Here is an 18,677-nt window from a genome sequence, read left to right on the forward strand (position 1 = left end):
CAGGAGTTCGAGACCAGCCTGGGCAACATAGGGAGACCAGCCTGGACAACATGGCAAATCCCCCTCCCTTCAAAAAAAACACAGAATGAGCTGGGCATGGTGGTGCTAGCCTGCAGTCACAGCTACCTGGGAGGCTGAGGCAAGAGAATCTCTTGAACCCAGGAGGTCGAGGCTGCAGCGAGCCGAGATTGCACCTGCTCTCCAGCCTGGGCAACAAAGCGAGACCCTATTTTAAAAAACAATAATAATAAAATAGATTGTCCTATATTGAAATTCCTTAAGCCTTGGGGTCTGTTGAACTTTTCCTATGCACTTAGTCTTGAATCCCTGCAGAGACAAATTCCTTATGGGCAAGAATGAAATCTGAACTTGTCTCTCTCTCTCACTCAGCCCAGCATAGGTGCTTATCTTCTCTGTGGCTGACTGCCATCCTCTGCAAGCAAAGATGTTTCATGCAGTAACACCTGCAGGAGCATCTACCTCAGTGTGCACAGAAGGGCTACAATGAGTGGGATAGGCTCTTTGGCCTTAACAAGGCGAAAAACAGGAAGCTGACTGTGGGGCAGATGTGGGTGCTGTTTTAGAAAAACCAGTTCACAATGCTTTCAAAAAGGCCAGTCTAGACTACATAGGAAGTGTCAGTCGGCACACATGAGGTTACAGAATATACAGAAAAGATTCCAGAGTCATTCTACCTCCATGGCTCCGTGTCTAAGCAAGAGCCAAAGAAAGCAAATCCCAGAAACACCACGTAAGAGTCGGGAGGGAAGCCAGATTCTAGACAACTAGTTTCAAAGGCAAGCCAGGCCTACATGAGTCTTCAGTGTTCATTCTGGTAAGAATCCATGAAACAACATTAGATTCTTGAAACCACAGTCTACTATGGAGCAAATCATTCTTAAATTCTAGATTTTACTAGTAGGTTATCTCCAAACTGACAGATTAATATGTAAAGAGCAACAAAGCCTTCCCAAGAAAGCCCTATGTTGGTCCCAAGGACCTCACTTCTAACCTGTCAGAGAAATGATGGAGGAAAAGAGCTGAAAGACAAGGCCCAGGTTGCCAAGTGCCACCCTTTCATTGAAAAATGGCACACCATCTTTCCTATCTCCGGGGCCTGGTCCATCAGCAGTTTCTTGGTTATTAACTGTAATTACTAGTTGGGGAAAATTTGCAAAATTTGCCATCTGTTTCTCAATTCCCGAAAACATGGTACACTCCACTCACTGCAACACACTGAAATCATTTGTATATTTTCCTACCTTGACCTTGTATTTCTGCAAAATTTCTCTAAAATGGATCTTCAGGGAAGCAGGGGACAGTGCGGAGGGGGAGGGAGAGGGGGAGCACCAGAGCAGAACAAGCTGAAAGCCATAAAGGCTTTCCTGAGCCAACTCGAAATGGCTCTGGGAAAGCAGAAATGACTTAAGACACAAACAAACTCACAGTTCGAACAAGTGCCTGCTAACTTCCGCATCTACTGCGCTGAGAGGATCGTCCAGGAGATAGATGTCAGCATCTTGATACACTGCTCTAGAAAATATAAAGAGATATCAGACTCTCACCCAGAACATGATAACTTTCAACAACTAGGATGTTCACTCAAGTGCCAGTAGAATAATCCAAGAAAGTGCTTCACACAGGACGCAATACACAGTAAGCGGGTCCTATGTGCTCACCACCACTAGAAGCAGCACAAAAGACAACTGCATAGTGGCTGCTGAAATGCAACTTACCTTGCAAGGTTTACCCGCGCTTTCTGCCCTCCACTCAGCGTGGTTCCCCGATCTCCTATCACAGTCAGATCACCATCCTCCAACAGCTGTAAATCCTATATGGACAAAGAAGGTGGGGAAAAAAAGACTTAAAACATGTTCTCCCTCTGTTATCCTAAACTTTGCACATTAGTTCTTCAGAAATAAACAAGTATTTGATCAACAGCAATGGATATATTTCATAGGAACTAAATTGTAACTTTGAACCTATCAAATACACCATCAGGGCACGTTATCTGTTTTAATGCTGTAGCTTTTCATAGCATTTATGCACTGAGCCATTTTAACAGGAATGTTTTGAGTGCCAACTCCTTGTGAATTCAGCAGTGAAAGAGTTTCCACAGTGAGTGACCTGACAATAAAAGACTGACACAAATGCAAGAGGTGATAAGTGCTAAGAAGGAAAAGGAAGCTGGCTTAGGGAGACAGAGAGTGACAGAGGGAAAGTCCACTTCATACAGGGAGGTCAGCAAGGGCTCTGATTGAGGGGGTCTGAGCAGGGACCTGCCAGGGGATGGACTGGCTGGCACAGAGTGCAGGAAGATTGCTCCACATAGAGGAATAAGCAAGTGCAAAAGCCATGGGGTGACATGTGCCCAAGGTGCTCACAGAAGAGCAATACGGATGCCCGCAGAACTGTGAGGACAGGATGATGACAGGGGAGGCCAGAGACAGAGGCAAGAGAAGCCAAGAGCTCACACCCAGGGAAATAGGAGGAAGGACACGATCTGATCAAGGCAATAATTGAGATAAGAAACAACAGTAGCTGGGACCAGAGTGGGGATCAGGGAAGCAAACATCAGTGGTCATGTGCTGAACAAATTTTAAAGGTAGCACCTATAGGCTCTGCTGAGATGGGTGTGTGTTCTGATAGAAAAAGAGCAGGACTGCATTGGTTTTGGTATAAGACAAGGGAAGAACAGGATTACCATGTACTGAGCTGCGGGAAATGAGGGATGCAGATGTAAGAGATAAAAGCAAAAGGTTGATTATGGCCAAACTGAAATGTTGACCGGCAATCCTGACTTGCTGCTGGATAAGTGAGTCTGGAGGTCTGTGCTGGAGACCCAACTGTGAGGGCTGTCAGCATACAGACATGGGACTTGTTAAGGAACAACTGTGTCTTCACAAGCCATTTTGCTGACTTTTACCTTAGCTTTCCATTCTCAGAGAAGCGATAACACCCGCCCCATCTTCACCGTGATACTTAAGGCATCACAATAGACTGACAGAAAAACTCTGTAAAAAATAAGAGCAGAAAGAGCAGCCCAGCCAGGAAAAGCCAAAGGGAAAGGAGCAGTGTGCTCCTGAGACACTGCACAGACTGGATGCACGAAGTAGACTCGTGTTCCATGCAAGCCCCCAGAAAACAAAAGCTAGGAAGGATAACAAGTTTTTATTTGAGGATCTAGCCAAAGTTATATTTAAAAATTATTTAAGAAATAAGTTGACAAAGCATAATACTTTAAAAAAAAAAAAAAAACATGACAAGAACATCCCTGAAAATAACAGGATAATGATCAGGTTTAAGTTACATGACATTACATTAGAAATCTTTACTTGGGGCCGGGCGCGGTGGCTCACGCCTGTAATCCCAGCACTTCGGGAGGCTGAGACGGGTGGATCATGAGGTCAGGAGATCAAGACCATCCTGGCTAACATGGTGAAACCCTATCTCTACTAAAAATACAAAAAATTGGCCGGATGTGGTGGCGGGCGCCTGTAGTCCCAGCTACTCAGGAGGCTGAGGCAGGAGAATGGCATGAACTGGGAGGCAGAACTTGCAGCGAGCCGAGATTGTACCACCGCACTCCAGCCTGGGGGACAGAGAGAGACTCTGTCAAAAAAAAAAAAAAAAAAAAAAAAAAGAAAACTTTACTTGGATGGCCTATAATTATCACTAGACAGATCCTGGCATAAACAAACAAAGTGTGGAGAAGATCGCTGGGCACTGACTGAGCTTCATAAGCATCAACCTAGGACACCACAGAGATAGCCCTCTTACAGATCAACGTGACACTTCTTTGTCTCTACTCTGACAAAGCCAGGGAGACAAAGCAAATGGCACACTGAGATCTCCATGACAAGTAAGTGTTCTGACCTCCCTAAGTTCTCATTTTATCTCTTTTACAAAATGTCCTAGAGAAACAAGAATTAATCAACTCATAGAATGCTGAAACAATCTAAAGTAAGTGTATGAACTAAGTGGAAACAGGATCTGAGTTCTTTATAATTTGCTGTTGATGACTATGACATATTTTCTGATCAAACCAATAGCAGGACCTCATTCATAGCATGAATCTCACTAAATAAAGTACATCACTAAATGGAAAAAAGATAGTATCTCCATTGGAACCCGCTCCCTGGCAGCCCACAAAGACACACAGGAGTCCCCTAAAACTCCAATCTGAACCAGATGGCATCAAATGAAAGAGAGCAAGTGCCCCGTTATGAAAATTCATTATTTCACATTATCTCTTTGTTGAGCTCAGAAGTTACACTATCTCTTCCTTTCAGTTTTCATAAAAAGACAACGCAGCCGGGCACATGGCTCACACCTGTAATCCCAGCACTTTGGGAGGCCGAGGCAGGTGGATCACCTGAGGTCAGGAGTTCAAGACAAGCCTGGCTAACATGGTGAAACCCCATCTCTACTAAACATACAAAATTAGCCAGGCATGACGCATGTTGGCACATGCCTGTGATCCCAGCTACTTGAGAGGCTAAGGCAGGAGAATCGCTTGAACCTGGGAGGCAAAGATTGCAGTGAGCGAGATCGTGCCACTGCACTCCAGCCTGGGCAACAAGAGTGAAACTCCAACTCAAAAAAAAAAAAAAGACAAGGCACCAGTTAACACTACCTCTTCCTTTCAGTTTTCATAAAAAGACAATGCACCATTTTAAGACAGGGTTCCAGCCTTCCACACAAACACAAACGCACATTGTTTACTTGGCCTCATTCCATTGCTGATTGTCTTCATATCATGTGTTAAGTTTCTGTGCCTTGATTTTACATTGTTTTGTTTTCATTCTCAAAATAGCATCAAGTCGTAGCACAGCAATCTTAGCCATTTTCTAGAAAAGACACTCCAAATACCTGTCTCATTTCACGCAGACAGGGAATAGGAAAGGAGCTCCCTCCCCATGCCTGGTAGGAGCCCTTTGAGTACTACAACGACCTTGAGTGTTGTTGACTTGGCAAACTATTGATGGACAAGCCTCAGAGAGGGAAAACATTTCAAAGGATCTGAAGTGCAATCTGAGTCAGGCTAATTTCCCAACCATGATTGTCTAGTTTGGTTAAAGGGAAACAGTTGAGCAGAAAGCAGAAGTGGCCCCATGGGAGGAAGGTGTCTTATGCATGTTAGGTACTGCTCAGTAAAATTAACCAATTACTCTACCACCACCTTTACTGAAATGCAGACACAGAAACTAGAGAAAAACCATGACGTGGCTATGTGGGTTGGATGCCATCTCACCGGAATCCTACCATGTGCACATCAACCATGGTGACACCGAAGGCAGAAAGACCACTGAGGACACTGTGGGGATGGTCACAGGGGCCAGGCCTGAGGCCCCAGCACAAGACGCAGGTTCCAGAGTCAGGGAGCAGGGCTCTCCAGCTTTGGGCCACACTTTGCTTCCATTTGGACCGGCCCTTCCTATCATGGCTTATCAATATCCTATTCTTCTTTCAGGGCCCAACTCAAACTCTTCTATGAAAAAAACCTGCATTCCCCCAATCAGAAAACAACATCACTCTCTCTTCTAGGTTCCTTGTTTATATTTCTTAGGAAGGACCCGCCGTATTCTGCCTCTTAATGTTTATGTGTGTACTCAGCGTCTTGCTCCACGAGTCAGCTCCTGGATGTAAGAGCTACGCACCAACCACTGTGCCTGATGCCTGGTATTATCTCTAATCTTCATGACAACCTGCCAAGTAAGTACTGACCACACTTACAGATGAGGAGACAGAGACGAAGTGAGAGCATGTAACTGGTCTGAGGACTCTCAGCTAATAAAGGAAGGCTGGAGTCTGAACCAAGCTCATCTCAGTTCACAGCCTGTTGCCCTTTCATATCACGCTTCCCCAAGTGCTTACTAGAAGATACTTAAAGGCAATACTGAAACAACTCCGAACTCGAAGGCTCTCTATCCATACACAGCACTATCAGTCAACTTAGTCACCCTAGTTAGATTCACCTCATTGCATCCCTTTTGTACTCAGCTTTAAAAAAAAAAAAAGACAGGGTCTGGTCTCATACTCCTGGCCTCAAGCAATCCTCCCACCTCAGCCACGCAAAGTACTGGGATTACAGGTGTGAGCCACCACGCCCGGCCCTCAGCATTTATTTCCTATTACGTCACAAAGAAGTGATACGGTTCTCCCAACTGAGAGATTAACAACAACAAAAAAAGGCATAACAACAGTTATTTTGTGATTGTCAAGGCAATCTAAAAAGAAAATGTCCAAGTTGGCAGGAATGTGGCAAATATGAGAAGAAAATTATAAGATAGTGGGGACCCCAAAGGGGTTTGTATATTCAAGCGAGCTATATAGAAAAACATGAAACTCAAATGTATCAATTCCATGCCTTTGGATACTCGTTTCTTAAAAGTGCTCAAGGATTAAAAGAAACTATGCAAAGGGTGACATAATATTAATACGTTGCATCTATTAGGGTAACAATATTTTTATTGTTGACTTATTTACTGTACTATGTATAGAACCCCTATATAGATATCAATTCAAATAATGGAAGTTCTATACTCAGATACATTCTTTCAAGCATGTCACATTTCATGTGATTTCACCCAAAATTGGTGGCTCTTATAATTAAGAAGAAGGCCTGTTATGCACCTAGTAACCAGATGCTTTAAGTTCTTGATTAAATCTTATCCTCACAACAGCCTATGAGGTGAATAGTTTATTATCTCTGTTTTACAGATGACCAAACTGAGGCTTTCTAAGGTTCAGACGATGAGCTAAAATCGCACACCTACTAAAGAGGAACTGAGACTCCATCCCAGAGCTGTCTGGCTCCAAGGCCTAGGATTTTAACCACTACCCACCTACATATCTAACATCAGTATGTTGTTTCCTGAGGTATGTCCTGTCATTTGCTACGATATCACTTTGAATAAGCAATTAGCCTAAACCAATACTGCTAAATGTGAATTATTGCTTCCTATCTTATTATTTTATCTAAAAGATATTTTTAGCTCAATGAACTTATAAATTCACTTCAGTTGTATCCAGTACAATATATCTAGTTGTTACCAATATATCTGAGCATTCTTGTTATTTCCTATTTTTTGCTGTAGGACTTTTTTTTTTTTTTTTTTTTTTTTTTTTTTTTTTTGCGGGGGAAGGTGGCCGGGAGGGGAATGAGGAAGTGTATAAGGCAAAATCATTTATTTATCTTATTAACTGAGTTAGAGAAAAGGGCAATAGCTACTATTTAGCAAAAACCTGGCATGTTTGCATTTTACAGACATTGCCTGCAGTCTTCATAATCCTGCTGTATCTCCCCCATTTAATAAGAAATGAAACAGAGGCAAACACCCAGAGACACCCAGGACCATTTCTGTCCAGCAGGTTTTGATTACACACGCAATCTCTGTACCTACAAGCCAAAATAATTCCAGGATTGCTGTTTCTATGGCCATCTTACACCCACCATTGACATGTGGATTTGAAAAGGAGTTAGCAAATGGTCTCGTAACTCATTAAGAGGATCCCTGGTATCTTGCCAGTCCCCTGCTAAACAGTCATAAATGGCAGTTGAGAACGGTAGCAAAACCTCTTGGAAACCATCTCACCCTATGTCCTTATTTCACAGCAGGGACATCAAGGGCCCACGGCAGGTAACATGACATGTCCAAAGTGACACCGAGCTGGTCGTGCATGGTGGCTCATGCATATAATCCCAGCACTTTGGGAAGCCAAGGCAGGTGGATCACTTGAGGTCAGGAGTTCAAGACCAGCTGGCCAACATAGCAAAACCCTCATCTTTACTAAAAGTACAAAAAAGTTAGCCAGGCATGGTGGCATGTACCTGTGATCCCAGTTACTCAGGAAGCTGAGGCAGGAGAATCACTGGAGCCTGGGAAGCAGAGGTTGCAATGAGCCAAGATTACACCATTAGACTCCAGCCTGGGTGACAGAGTGAGACTCTATCTCAAAAAAAAAAAAAAAAAAGTGACAGCGAGCAAATGACAAAGCTGGGCCAGCCTCCTGCTCTGTTTGACTTCTCCACTGGAGGCCCACCGTCCTACCGAGGATGGAACCATGCACGGGGGCCAGCAGTCCGTGCTTACACACATCCAGGAAGGAACCGAGAAGTCACCATGCAGCCCAGCCCCGAGGGGACGCCATTGCCACGCAGAAGCCCACAGGTGCCTGGGACACTGTCCGAGTTACTGGACCAGTCCTCAAAGGTGGCTATGGAAGAAGCTCAGTGGCAGCCACTGTCCTAACCCCCGCTTTCCCCCGAGCCTTTCTGACACGGGGAGGAGCAAGGCAAGGCTGCGTGACCTGGGACCTGGGGTCTCATGTGGGTACCAGAAGCTGAACAGGTAAAAAAGGGAAGGCTTGGAAAACATTTTGTCCCACATTCTACCTTTTTATCAATCACCTAACTTATAAACACTCTCAACTGAGAGGTGGCCTGGCAGAGGGGAAATGGAGTCTGGAGCTAGGCGGGTATACAGCTTTGAACTTGAACTGCAAATGTTCAGTTAATCTCTCTGAGATCATTTCATTTCATTTCATTTTCACACAGTTCATTTCATCTCTCCCATCCTCCACTTTCCCAGCCATAAGCAACATTCAACTCTTGAAACCACAGCCTACTATGGAATAAATCATTCTTAAATTCTAGAGTTTACTAGTAGGTTATCTTTAAACTGACAGATTAATATGCAAAGAGCAACAAAGCCTTCCCAAGAAAGCCCTATGTTGGTCCCAAGGACCTCACTTCTAACCTGTCATAGAGAAATGATGGAGGAAAAGAGCTGAAAGACAAGGCCCCGGTTGCCAAGTGCCACCCTTCCACTGAAAAATGGCGCACCATCTTTCCTATCTCCGGGGCCTGGTCCATCAGCAGTTTCTTGGTTATCAACTGTAACTACCAGTGGGGGAAAACATGCAAAATTTGCCATCTGTTTCTCAATTCCCTAAAACACGACACACTCCACTCAGTGCAACACACTGAAATCACCTTGTATATTCCCCTACTTGGACCTTGTATTTATGCAAAATTTCTCTAAAATGGATATTCAGGGAAGCAGGGGACAGTGGGGGGACACCAGCAGGACAAGCTGAAGTATAGTAATTATTTTAGGGAAATGTTAGCAATTCTGTACCAACTTTGAATAAAGTGAAAATTTTACTTTAAAAAAATGAGGCTAGCAATATCAAAAAATAAACAAAATGAGAATAGCAATAGCAAAGGCACTGGGAAATCATGGCAAAAGATTAAAACTTCATACACTTTTGTGTGTGCACATGTGTGAGTGTGTGTGAGACAGAGAAAAAAAATTAACACCTGGTGGAATCTGAATAACTAGGAGCTTGCCTTAGCCCATCTATTCCTATACAGTATATACTATTCAATAAAAATCTAGCTCATTACTGCTAACTTAACGTCATTTCTGAAAATGCGTCATCTCTCATTAACAATAGCCCAGGAGGAAGAAACGGCCCATTAAACAAGCAATGATTTCTCTGTCCAAATCACCAGCAAATATTACTCACCTGATAGATAGAATCTATGATATTCCAGCCATTGCTCAAGCAAAATTACTCATTCCTCGCAAACCTGGCTGGAAGCCTTCTGCATCACACCTGTGACAGTCTGTGGCGGCCTTTTCCAGACAGTACAAAAGAACAGTAGGATGTCCAGGCCACACTGCACAGAGCCCGGGGAGAGCCCTTTAATGCCATTATTCACTGATTTTTATGGCCCAAAGAAGGTAACATAGTATTTAGCAGTATTTACCATTTTTTCTATTTTCTAACTTACAGCCTTCTATTAAGTATGCTCAGTTTTCATCAACCATCCACCAATTTTATGAAAACCTCAGTGTACCATCAAACACTTCATCTTTTCTGAAAACAATCACTCTCTTGGTGAAATGACACACAATGAAAAATAAATTTTAAAACAGTTTGTTTCCTTTAAATAATAAATTGCACTGAAAAAATTATCCATGTAACCAAAAACCACCCATACCCCAAAATCTACTGAAACAAATTTTCTTTTTTAAAGGGAGTGGAGAAGGAAACCTATGGTCTGAGAGGGACCCAAGCAGGAAACATCAGCCAAGTGCACGGCGCAGACATCTTCCGGAGTCTGATGCAAACCAGTGGGTAACGAGATACTAAAGCACCGTAATCTCTGCCGAGCCAGTTGAAGAGAGCAAGAAATTTTGGTGATTTTTCTTGAATGAAATGTAATTTTTTTTTCAAAAGTGTTCTTATCTTCTAGAGATAAGTAATAAGGTATTACAAATAAAATACAATTGAGGTCGAGGGTGTACATCGGAAGACTCTGGGGTAGGGGTGGAGCTAGCAGAAGGTAGGGGTAGAGATGGAGGAGAATTGGCTACAAGTTGATTGCACTTGAACTTGAGCAATGGGTACATGCAGGTTCAAGACACCCTTCTCTCCACTTTTGCAAATTTTTATAATTGTCCATTTTGGAAAAAAAAAAGTTAAAAGTAAATAAAACTTCACAAAACCAACCAAACCCCCCCACATTCACCCTGTAAATATCATTTTCACATCAGACTGAAGAGGACAGAGCGTGTGTGTGTTTATTTACTGGGAGGACTGCCTTAAGGTATGAAATAATATTCAAAGGTTTTTCAAAATTAAAAAAAAAAAAGTTAAAAAACCTTGTTGTTCAAGTGAACACTGACATCGGAGTCCATGAAATCCGAAAGTCATCACTCACCTTTTTCAGAGCACAAGCCTTTATGACTTTTTCATATCGTTCCTTTTCATATTTCTTCCCAAATAAAATATTACTCCTCACAGTTCCCGAGAACACCCAGGGCTGCTGAGACACATAAGCAATTCTTCCATGCACGCTGACCAGCCCGTGACTGGGGGCCAATTCCCCGAGCACAGCACTTAACAGTGATGACTGAAACAGATTGTAAAAAAAACACATGTTCAGTCAACACTCGAGACAAGAATAAGCCACTGCAGTGCAGCCTTGCCCAGTCCTGGGAGCTTGAAAAACATCATTCATTCATTTAAAAGAGGATCTAGTACAGCCAGGAAATTGTGAATAAAAATTGGAAATAACATTTTGGTCCATATAAACCAGGGGTTTATAAGGAATGTTAAAATAGAGTGTAACAATGTACTCTGCCCTAATGAGTTTCCCTAAATGAGTTTCATTCCCCTAAATGAAATGGTGCATGGAACAAAGATCAGCTAAGAATGTTTACAGCAACAGAGTAGCCAAGCATGACATATAGTTCATAGATCCAATATTGAATGCATTGTTCCTGCATGCAGGTATCCTTTTTGACAAAGAACTAGTTCTAGAAAAGCTATATGTAAATAACATATCCTGGCCAGGCGCAGTGGCTCACGCCTATAATCCCAGCACTTTGGGAGGCCAAGGCGGGTGGATCACTTGAGGCCAGGAGTTCAAGATCAGCCTGGCCAACATGGTGAAACCCCATCTCTACTAAAACTACAAACATTAGCCGAGCACGGTGGCACGCCTGTAATCCCAGTTACTTGAGAGGCTAAGGCATGAGAATCACTTGAACCCGAAGTGGAGGTTGCACTGAGTCTAGATCGCGCCACTGCACTTCAGCCTGGGCGACAGAGCGAGACCCTGTCTCAAAAACTAAACCTACATACATACATGAATAAATGAATGAATAAATAAAAATAAACAATATATCCTGTGCACTAGGAAGGACTTTTATTTTTAACTACCCAAGAATCATGTCTCTGGAGAGCAAACTTCAATTGTGAAACTGCCCTATTGGTTATATACCTACATCTAGATTTATGGCGTTGCTTTAGAATGCATGATACTAATTCTGTATGCATGTTTCCTTCACATCTTCTACAATGCACAGACGTGACATGTCTGCGCCCCCCACTATCGGAACACTTACGACATTGAACTGAAATGATCTGTTTATATATCTGTCTCACCCCAGATACCAGAAACTTCTGGAGGGCAGTGGTGTCTGGGTCTTGATTACAGGTGTATCTTTTACTCCTAACACAGGACTGAACACCTGGCTACAGGTTTATTAAATGTATGTTCATGTGACTTGGAGAAGTCATATCAAAACATGTTTAAAGCTTTTCAGACAAGCCTTCACAACCTCTACATGTCTTGTAGCATCTAGGGTTCACTCTGACAAAAAGAAGTTCCCACTTTCTTAGTCAATCCATCCTGCATTGTGATCACATCAATAATTTCCTTCATGGAGATGTCCAACTTCTAGGAGTTCCCAATTAAGCAACTTGAAGAACCAAGAGAAACAGGATATGCACTGCCCACATTTACTTGGTCATGTGACCCTTCTTGCAAAACGAATGTTCCATGTACTGAGAAATGCCGTGCCAAGCATACCCAATTCAAAAATGTGTTACATGTAGCCTTGGGCTCAAACCCAAGAAGTTAATATGAGAAGTGAGGTGCGTCAAGCTGCCAAAAGCCATTCTAACTCACCTTCCCTGCTCCCACGGGGCCGACCACAGCTAACAATTCACCAGGTCTGACAGTAAAGGAAAGGCCTTGTAGAGTTGGGGTCTCTGATGCCTACAAATTAAAGTTTATAAAATGTGCCCATTTCAATCAAGTCACACAAATCACTTCAAAAAGAGAAGAAAACAATACAATAGTCACTGATACACGAACATAACCCAAATCTTTCTCCTTCCTATTTTAATATATTGTAACCTAGAGTCCTTTTCATACAATCACCTTTTTTTTCGTGGGGTTTTAAACAGTTTGGAGTCTTCAGTACTTAAGGAAGGCCCATTCTCTTTTACCCGATTTTCATGTGAACACAGCTGCACACGTCCACAAAATTTCGACAGTAACAATGACAAGGCAACCTTCTTGACATGAAAACTCATGCTAACTTATTAAAACAATATTCTTTCTTATTTTTTTTTTTACTTTAAGTTCTGGGATACATGTGCAGAACCTGCAGGTTTGTTACATAGGTATACATGTGCCATGGTGGTTTGCTGCACCTGTCAACCTGTCATCTAGGTTTTAAGCCCTGCATGCATCAGGTGTTTGTCCTAATGCTCTCCCTCCCCTTGCCCCCCACCCACTGACAGGCCCCAATATGTAATGTTCCCCTCCCTGTGTCCATGTGTTCTCATTTAAAACAATATTCTTAATATAATATTCAGTACGGGAGCTTTTCAATCATTTGTAAGTTTTCCTTCTGTCCCTTGGTTTTAATATTCTATTTCATTAACCTCCACAAGGTGGCAGCATGAGTACATGGCATGCCCAGTCCTTGGCTAATAGATGATGTGAAATCTCCACTAATCTCTCCATTTTCACTTGATAAAGCACGAACCTCAGTTACGCCCAGCCAGCAAGAAGGCACTTTATACTATAAAGTCACTCTTGGCAAATGAACTTCTACAAATGGTGGTCAACCCTGTAACCAGAGCTCTAATTTAACAACAACCAAAAACTGAAGAATAATGAAATTAAGTATATGTTCATGGGTAGGAGGATTCCTTGAGCACAGGAGATTGAGGCTGCAGTGAGCCAAGACTGCACCACTGCATTCTAGCCTGGGTGACACAGTGAGACCTTATCTCAAAAAAAAAAAAAAAAAAGTTCTTTTATAGTTTATTATTTAGGAGACAAAACCAAATTCATTACTTTTACAAAGAGCTTCTAAATATTTTCAATCGAGAGGATTAAGTGCGTATCAGGGAGAAGGGACAGTTTACCAGAGCATGACAAACCAAAATGAGGAGGTTTCCTCTTGTCATACAAGGACAATCAATACTTTGAATTGTCTATCTTTTAAAAAAGCAAAAGTCACTTGGTACAAATAAAGAGAGGAATGGTTTTAAATTCAGAGTATAGAACCTCAACCGTAAAATCTGCCAACGATGAGAACTTTTATCCAATCCCAGACATCAACACTAGCAAACAAAAATTGATACTGTTAAGTGAAGTAAAAGCAGCTACAATTTGGGAGGAATCCTAAAGGGGTTTAAGTCGCACATTTACAGTCTTCATCTGAATTTCTCGTGGATAGACTGGAGAGACCTGACCATGTGTGTCTGGTGGGTGGGCATTTAGCAAATTTATTCGAGTCCCAAATCCTTTCAGAAAGGGTTATTCTTCCGCACAACACACTTTGGTAAATGCTCATCCATATCCTAGAAAAATGATCAAGAGTGAATCAAAGGCAATGCAGCCTCCTCAACTCTAGAAAAGGATTCCTCAAAATGAATCTGGCATCCCTGAAGGGTGGAACACCCCTGGGATGATGGAAGAGGGAAGCACGCATGAAGTCAACCAACCCGCAACCTAAAGATGCTGAGCTGGCCCAGTCCACAAACGGGTACTCATCAACCCCTCTCCACATCTCAGGTGGGCACGTGCGATTAGTAAAATGCCCAAAAGACAGAAAGCACCGCGGAGGAACAAGAGATCAAGATAACCTTCAAAATGAAAAATTTATCTGGAAACAACTTAACAGTCACATACCCAAATAATCACAAATATTTTTATAAATGGTCAAATGCCAAAATATGTGTGTATGTAATCTGACCCCTTATAAATGTGTCCCATACCATATTATAGTATGGCCACAGACCAAATCAATCATGATCACTTTTAATCACAAAGAAACTAGCCCCAGATATCATAGGAATTATATAAAAACCATCCAGAAGAGGTTTCTCTACTCCTTCCTACATGCCTATCAACTATGTCTTTTTTAAAAAAGTAATACATTATTACCTAAACACTTGGAAAAAATAACGTTAAACAAAATGTGACCTATTTACACGATTTTGTAAGTGCAAACTTGTCACAAATTCACAAAGTCCTGCTTGACTTAGCCTTATTATATAAGGTGTTCCTCCTCTAAAATGTAAAGGGTCTACTCTGTATTCCTGATTAAGTAACATTGTCTTTTAAGACAACTGAAACCCACTTACTTCTGTGATTACAAAAGGATGAAAAAACACAACTGGTCAACCTGTCCCTTTCCCCTCCTTTGCAGTGTGTCTCTTTCCTAACAACTATTTCTGATTTTACTTCTTTTTACTCAGTTTTGACTGCAAAAGAGTGAGCCACATGCAAAATCCAGCTTCCCATCACGGCCCTGGTTCTTAGAGCAGGTTTCTGCCCCACCTGGAGGCCCGGGACCCCGCACTGGTGCGCCGCAGCCAGAAGGGGGCAGCACTTGACAGCTCAGAAGGCGAGGCCCCTTCCCTCTGAGACCTCCAGGCTCCAGGACACTAAGGCAGGCAGACTGAGCCCCCACTCTGGGGCCGACCCCATGCTGGGCCCTGGGGCCAGAGCAGTGAAGAAAGCAGAAGCAAATCCCTGCCCCATGGAGAGTCACAGGCTCCCACAGGGCCACAGACTTTACAGCTTAGAGATTCAGCACAAGCCCATTTGTTTTCTAAATGAGACCCTAGGCTGGTGAGAAGACCTTTCCCCCAATACCCACTGGTCTATCCAGCAGGGCTGCTGCTGGGGCCTCTGTCTTTCTCCCGAATCCCAGCCCAGCACACCCTTCTTTCCTCTGCACCTTCTCTCCAAAAGCCCCAGTGTCTGTGCCCCTCCTCCCACCCAAGCACCCTCTCAGCTGCATGACCTCCCTAATAATCCCTGGCAGCGTGGGGCATAATCACCCCAAGACAAGGCCCAGAAAACAGGGTGGAGTGTTCTGTTTCAATGCAGCTGTCAACGTTGTCTAGGAACTGAAAAACAACAAAACAGCCCATTTTACAATGTTGCAGAGTTTGGTACAAAAAAAATTTGCAAATGGGACCTACACAGTGTGTGGTGGCTACTGCAGTGCCTTCCTCTAGCTCAACAGCATTCACCTAGAGTGCTTTTTGCTAGTGGATGTTCACAGAGCTTTTCTATCAATGCTTAAAGTGTATTAGAGCTGGGCGCAGTGGCTCACACCTGTAATCCCAGCACTTCAGGAGGCCAAGGTGGGCAGATCACTTGAGGCCAGAAATTCAAGACCAACCTGGACAACGTGGAAGAAACCCCATCTCTACTAAAAATACAAAAATTAGCCAGGCGTGGTGCGGTGTTCCTGTAATCCCAGCTACTCAGGAGGTTGAGGCAAGAGAATCACTTGCACCTGGGAGACGGAGGTTGCAGTGAGCCAAAATCACACCACTGCACTAAAGCCTGGGCAAAAGAGCAAGACTCCATCTCCAAAATAAATAAATAAATAAATAAAGTGTATAAGGTGGGAATGCCAGCAGGTAAGGAGAAATTGTCCGGTCAGGTGACGTACCTTGTGTGAGTTTCCATGTGCACAAGGTGCAATGATGTTCTATATATTTGGGAACACATTATTGTTCTGTCGGTCGAGATGGCAAAAATTACATCAGAATTAGGCAAACATGAAACAGGGAGTGTGATACTTAGAGCCAAGGGCATGTAGATAAAGGAAGAGTCTGGAGTCTAGAGTTTTGACATTTGTCCCACGGGAGAGGGCGGAGACAGTGGGGCTGGGCGGGAGTGCTGCTCAACCGCCTATTGGCTCTTGGCTCCAGCAAACTACACTACAACTCAAGGTCAGCCACGAAGAGCACCCGGAGAGGGGAGGAGCTGGTCACCACCAGCACTGCCCACCTGTTTTAAGCAGTCCGAGCAGTCCCAGCGCCCTCAGAAGAGACCCTTGCCCTCTGATCCGAAATCTTGCTGGCAGCCGGCCACTGGGCTCTGCTCCTGGCAGACATCATCTCCAGCCCCAGGGTGCAGCTTCCTGCCATGGCTGGTCTCAGGGTGGCCTCTTCCACCCCTGCTTTCCCTTTGTGCTCTTTCTTTCATCACCTATGTAATGAATTCTCTGCACGAAATTCCCTCTCCCATGCTGTATGTTCTGTTTTCCAGACTAACACAGACTGAGACAAGTGGATTTGCAGAGGACCCTGGACTCAGGTGAGCATAACCACAGAACCAGTCCAATCTGGTTCAACTCTGCGTAATAACATAGTAAACTGTTTTTCAGTTGCCATGGATCCCAGGTTGCAAGTTATGTAATCTGAGCATTTCCAGATGAACCGAGCACACAACCATGGGCAGAACCCAAGTGCTAGAACCAAGGAAGGAGGAACGAGTTCAGAGCGGACACCTCATGGCCTGATCCAGGATGCGATCAGATCCAGCCCTGGCATCACTTCATTGCAAGAACCAATCGGACCGCACCTCATTACCCTCTGCCTGTAAAACCTGCCCCATCCCCCAGCTAGGGAAGACAAATTTGCGCGTTGCCTCCTGTCTCCTTGCCATTCGACTTACAATGCAGCCTTTCTTTTCATGAAAAGCTGGTGCCATAGTAGTGGCTGCTATGAGCATTGGGCAGGGAGCCCACTGCTTCCTTGGAAGCATAAGGAGGGCCCTGGAGTTGTGGGTAACAGGAGATGCACCGAGCCTAAGTACTTCCTGTGGGTGGCCCCTGCTGTTGTTCCCGTTTGCCTAAATGTTATGAGTAAACCAAGTGCTGAAAAATCCTTGTGGCCTTGCCTGAACTACCTGTCCGCTTACCACACAGTGAAACCCTTCAGTCAGGAATCCATGGAGCTTGCTCCGCCAGCCTGCAGCCTCCCCTCTGCCTTGGGCTGCCAGCAAAGCAGCTGGCAACATCCAGGTGCTTGAAATAGGGGAGCCCCAACCCAACCCCGTGGCAAAAATCCAAGTCATGGGCTTTCTCAATATGTAATAAGATGATCTGAAGACAGTAAGGTGAAAATGTGCACTGATACCTCAAAGTCTCTGAAATAATTTACAATGTACTCAGCAGTTAACCCATTCCATGCTGCACCCCTAGTCTGTCCAATCCTATAAAATCCAATGTTGCCAACGTCCAAACTTAGTGGCATTTAGTTTAGAATGAGGTAACACTTTCATTGGTTTTTTGAAAATGAGATAAAATACAAGTTGTCAAATACCTAAGTCTGATTTCATACCTACTTTCTATTAATTGCAAAACTTACTCCTAATTTTGAGAATCTTTGTAACATACTTTCAGTAAATGAGCATGCCATATTTTATACCATGTGTAACACCTCAAAATTCTGTATTAAATCAATGTCACTCATTATCTATTAGCAGTCATGATCTTGCAATTAGGATATGTTACCTTATCCCAAAAAGCAGTAAAGTCCTGCACATGCACCATCTTTTTACCATCTGACGGCGGCTGACGGTTACGCTGTGATATCTCATCAAGTAGCAAAAAGTTCTAAAGAAAATGGGAAAAACACAGATTGTTTAAATTACAGAAACAAAAGCACAAACAAAAGTCACTGCTTCCACGGAATTTGCAACATAAAACTTCATACAGCCTACAGATCATTTTACCAACCCTTTTTAAAGTATTGGTTCATATCAGCATATGATATTTATTTAATAAATAAACATATAAAGAGTTAATGGCCATGAACTATCTTTGTAATTTTAGGAGCTATCTAATTTTTTTCAACAAGTACACTGGTTCCTAAATAAACTGAAAATACTGCTCTGAGGTTGAGTGCATTTACAGCCTGCATATTTCTACTATTGCACCTTTGTGTTACTAATGGTGAGCACGGGAGTTGGTTGGAAATGATCTGATGAATATTTCATGAACCCTCATCGTGTGCCAAGCCCCATGCTAGATGCTGGCAACATGAAA

General features: G+C 43.3%; 1 protein-coding gene and 1 long non-coding RNA gene across 6 annotated transcripts in view; one reads left to right on the forward strand and one right to left on the reverse strand.

The window, feature by feature from the left end:
- ABCC4 (ATP binding cassette subfamily C member 4) overlaps positions 1–18,677 on the reverse strand; it is a 291,680-nt gene that overhangs the window by 161,928 nt on the left and 111,075 nt on the right. For 2 of the 5 annotated variants that reach the window (XM_028837212.2, XM_015121314.3), the window contains 5 exons: positions 18,144–18,245; positions 12,491–12,580; positions 10,736–10,927; positions 1,737–1,831; positions 1,447–1,533 (listed from right to left, as the gene is read on the reverse strand). In XM_028837212.2, the coding sequence (XP_028693045.2) occupies positions 1,447–1,533; positions 1,737–1,831; positions 10,736–10,927; positions 12,491–12,580; positions 18,144–18,245 (566 nt within the window). The remainder of the gene's footprint in view (positions 1–1,446; positions 1,534–1,736; positions 1,832–10,735; positions 10,928–12,490; positions 12,581–18,143; positions 18,246–18,677) is intronic. The other 3 variants (XM_028837214.2, XM_077973860.1, XM_028837213.2) reach the window with 2 other exon arrangements.
- LOC114673435 (uncharacterized) lies at positions 16,678–17,512 on the forward strand. The gene is made up of 2 exons (XR_003724150.2): positions 16,678–16,942; positions 17,013–17,512. It is a non-coding gene; the product is annotated as an uncharacterized LOC114673435 (long non-coding RNA).

The sequence above is a fragment of the Macaca mulatta genome, chromosome 17 (genome assembly GCF_049350105.2).
Source record: "Macaca mulatta isolate MMU2019108-1 chromosome 17, T2T-MMU8v2.0, whole genome shotgun sequence".
NCBI lineage: Eukaryota > Metazoa > Chordata > Mammalia > Primates > Cercopithecidae > Macaca > Macaca mulatta.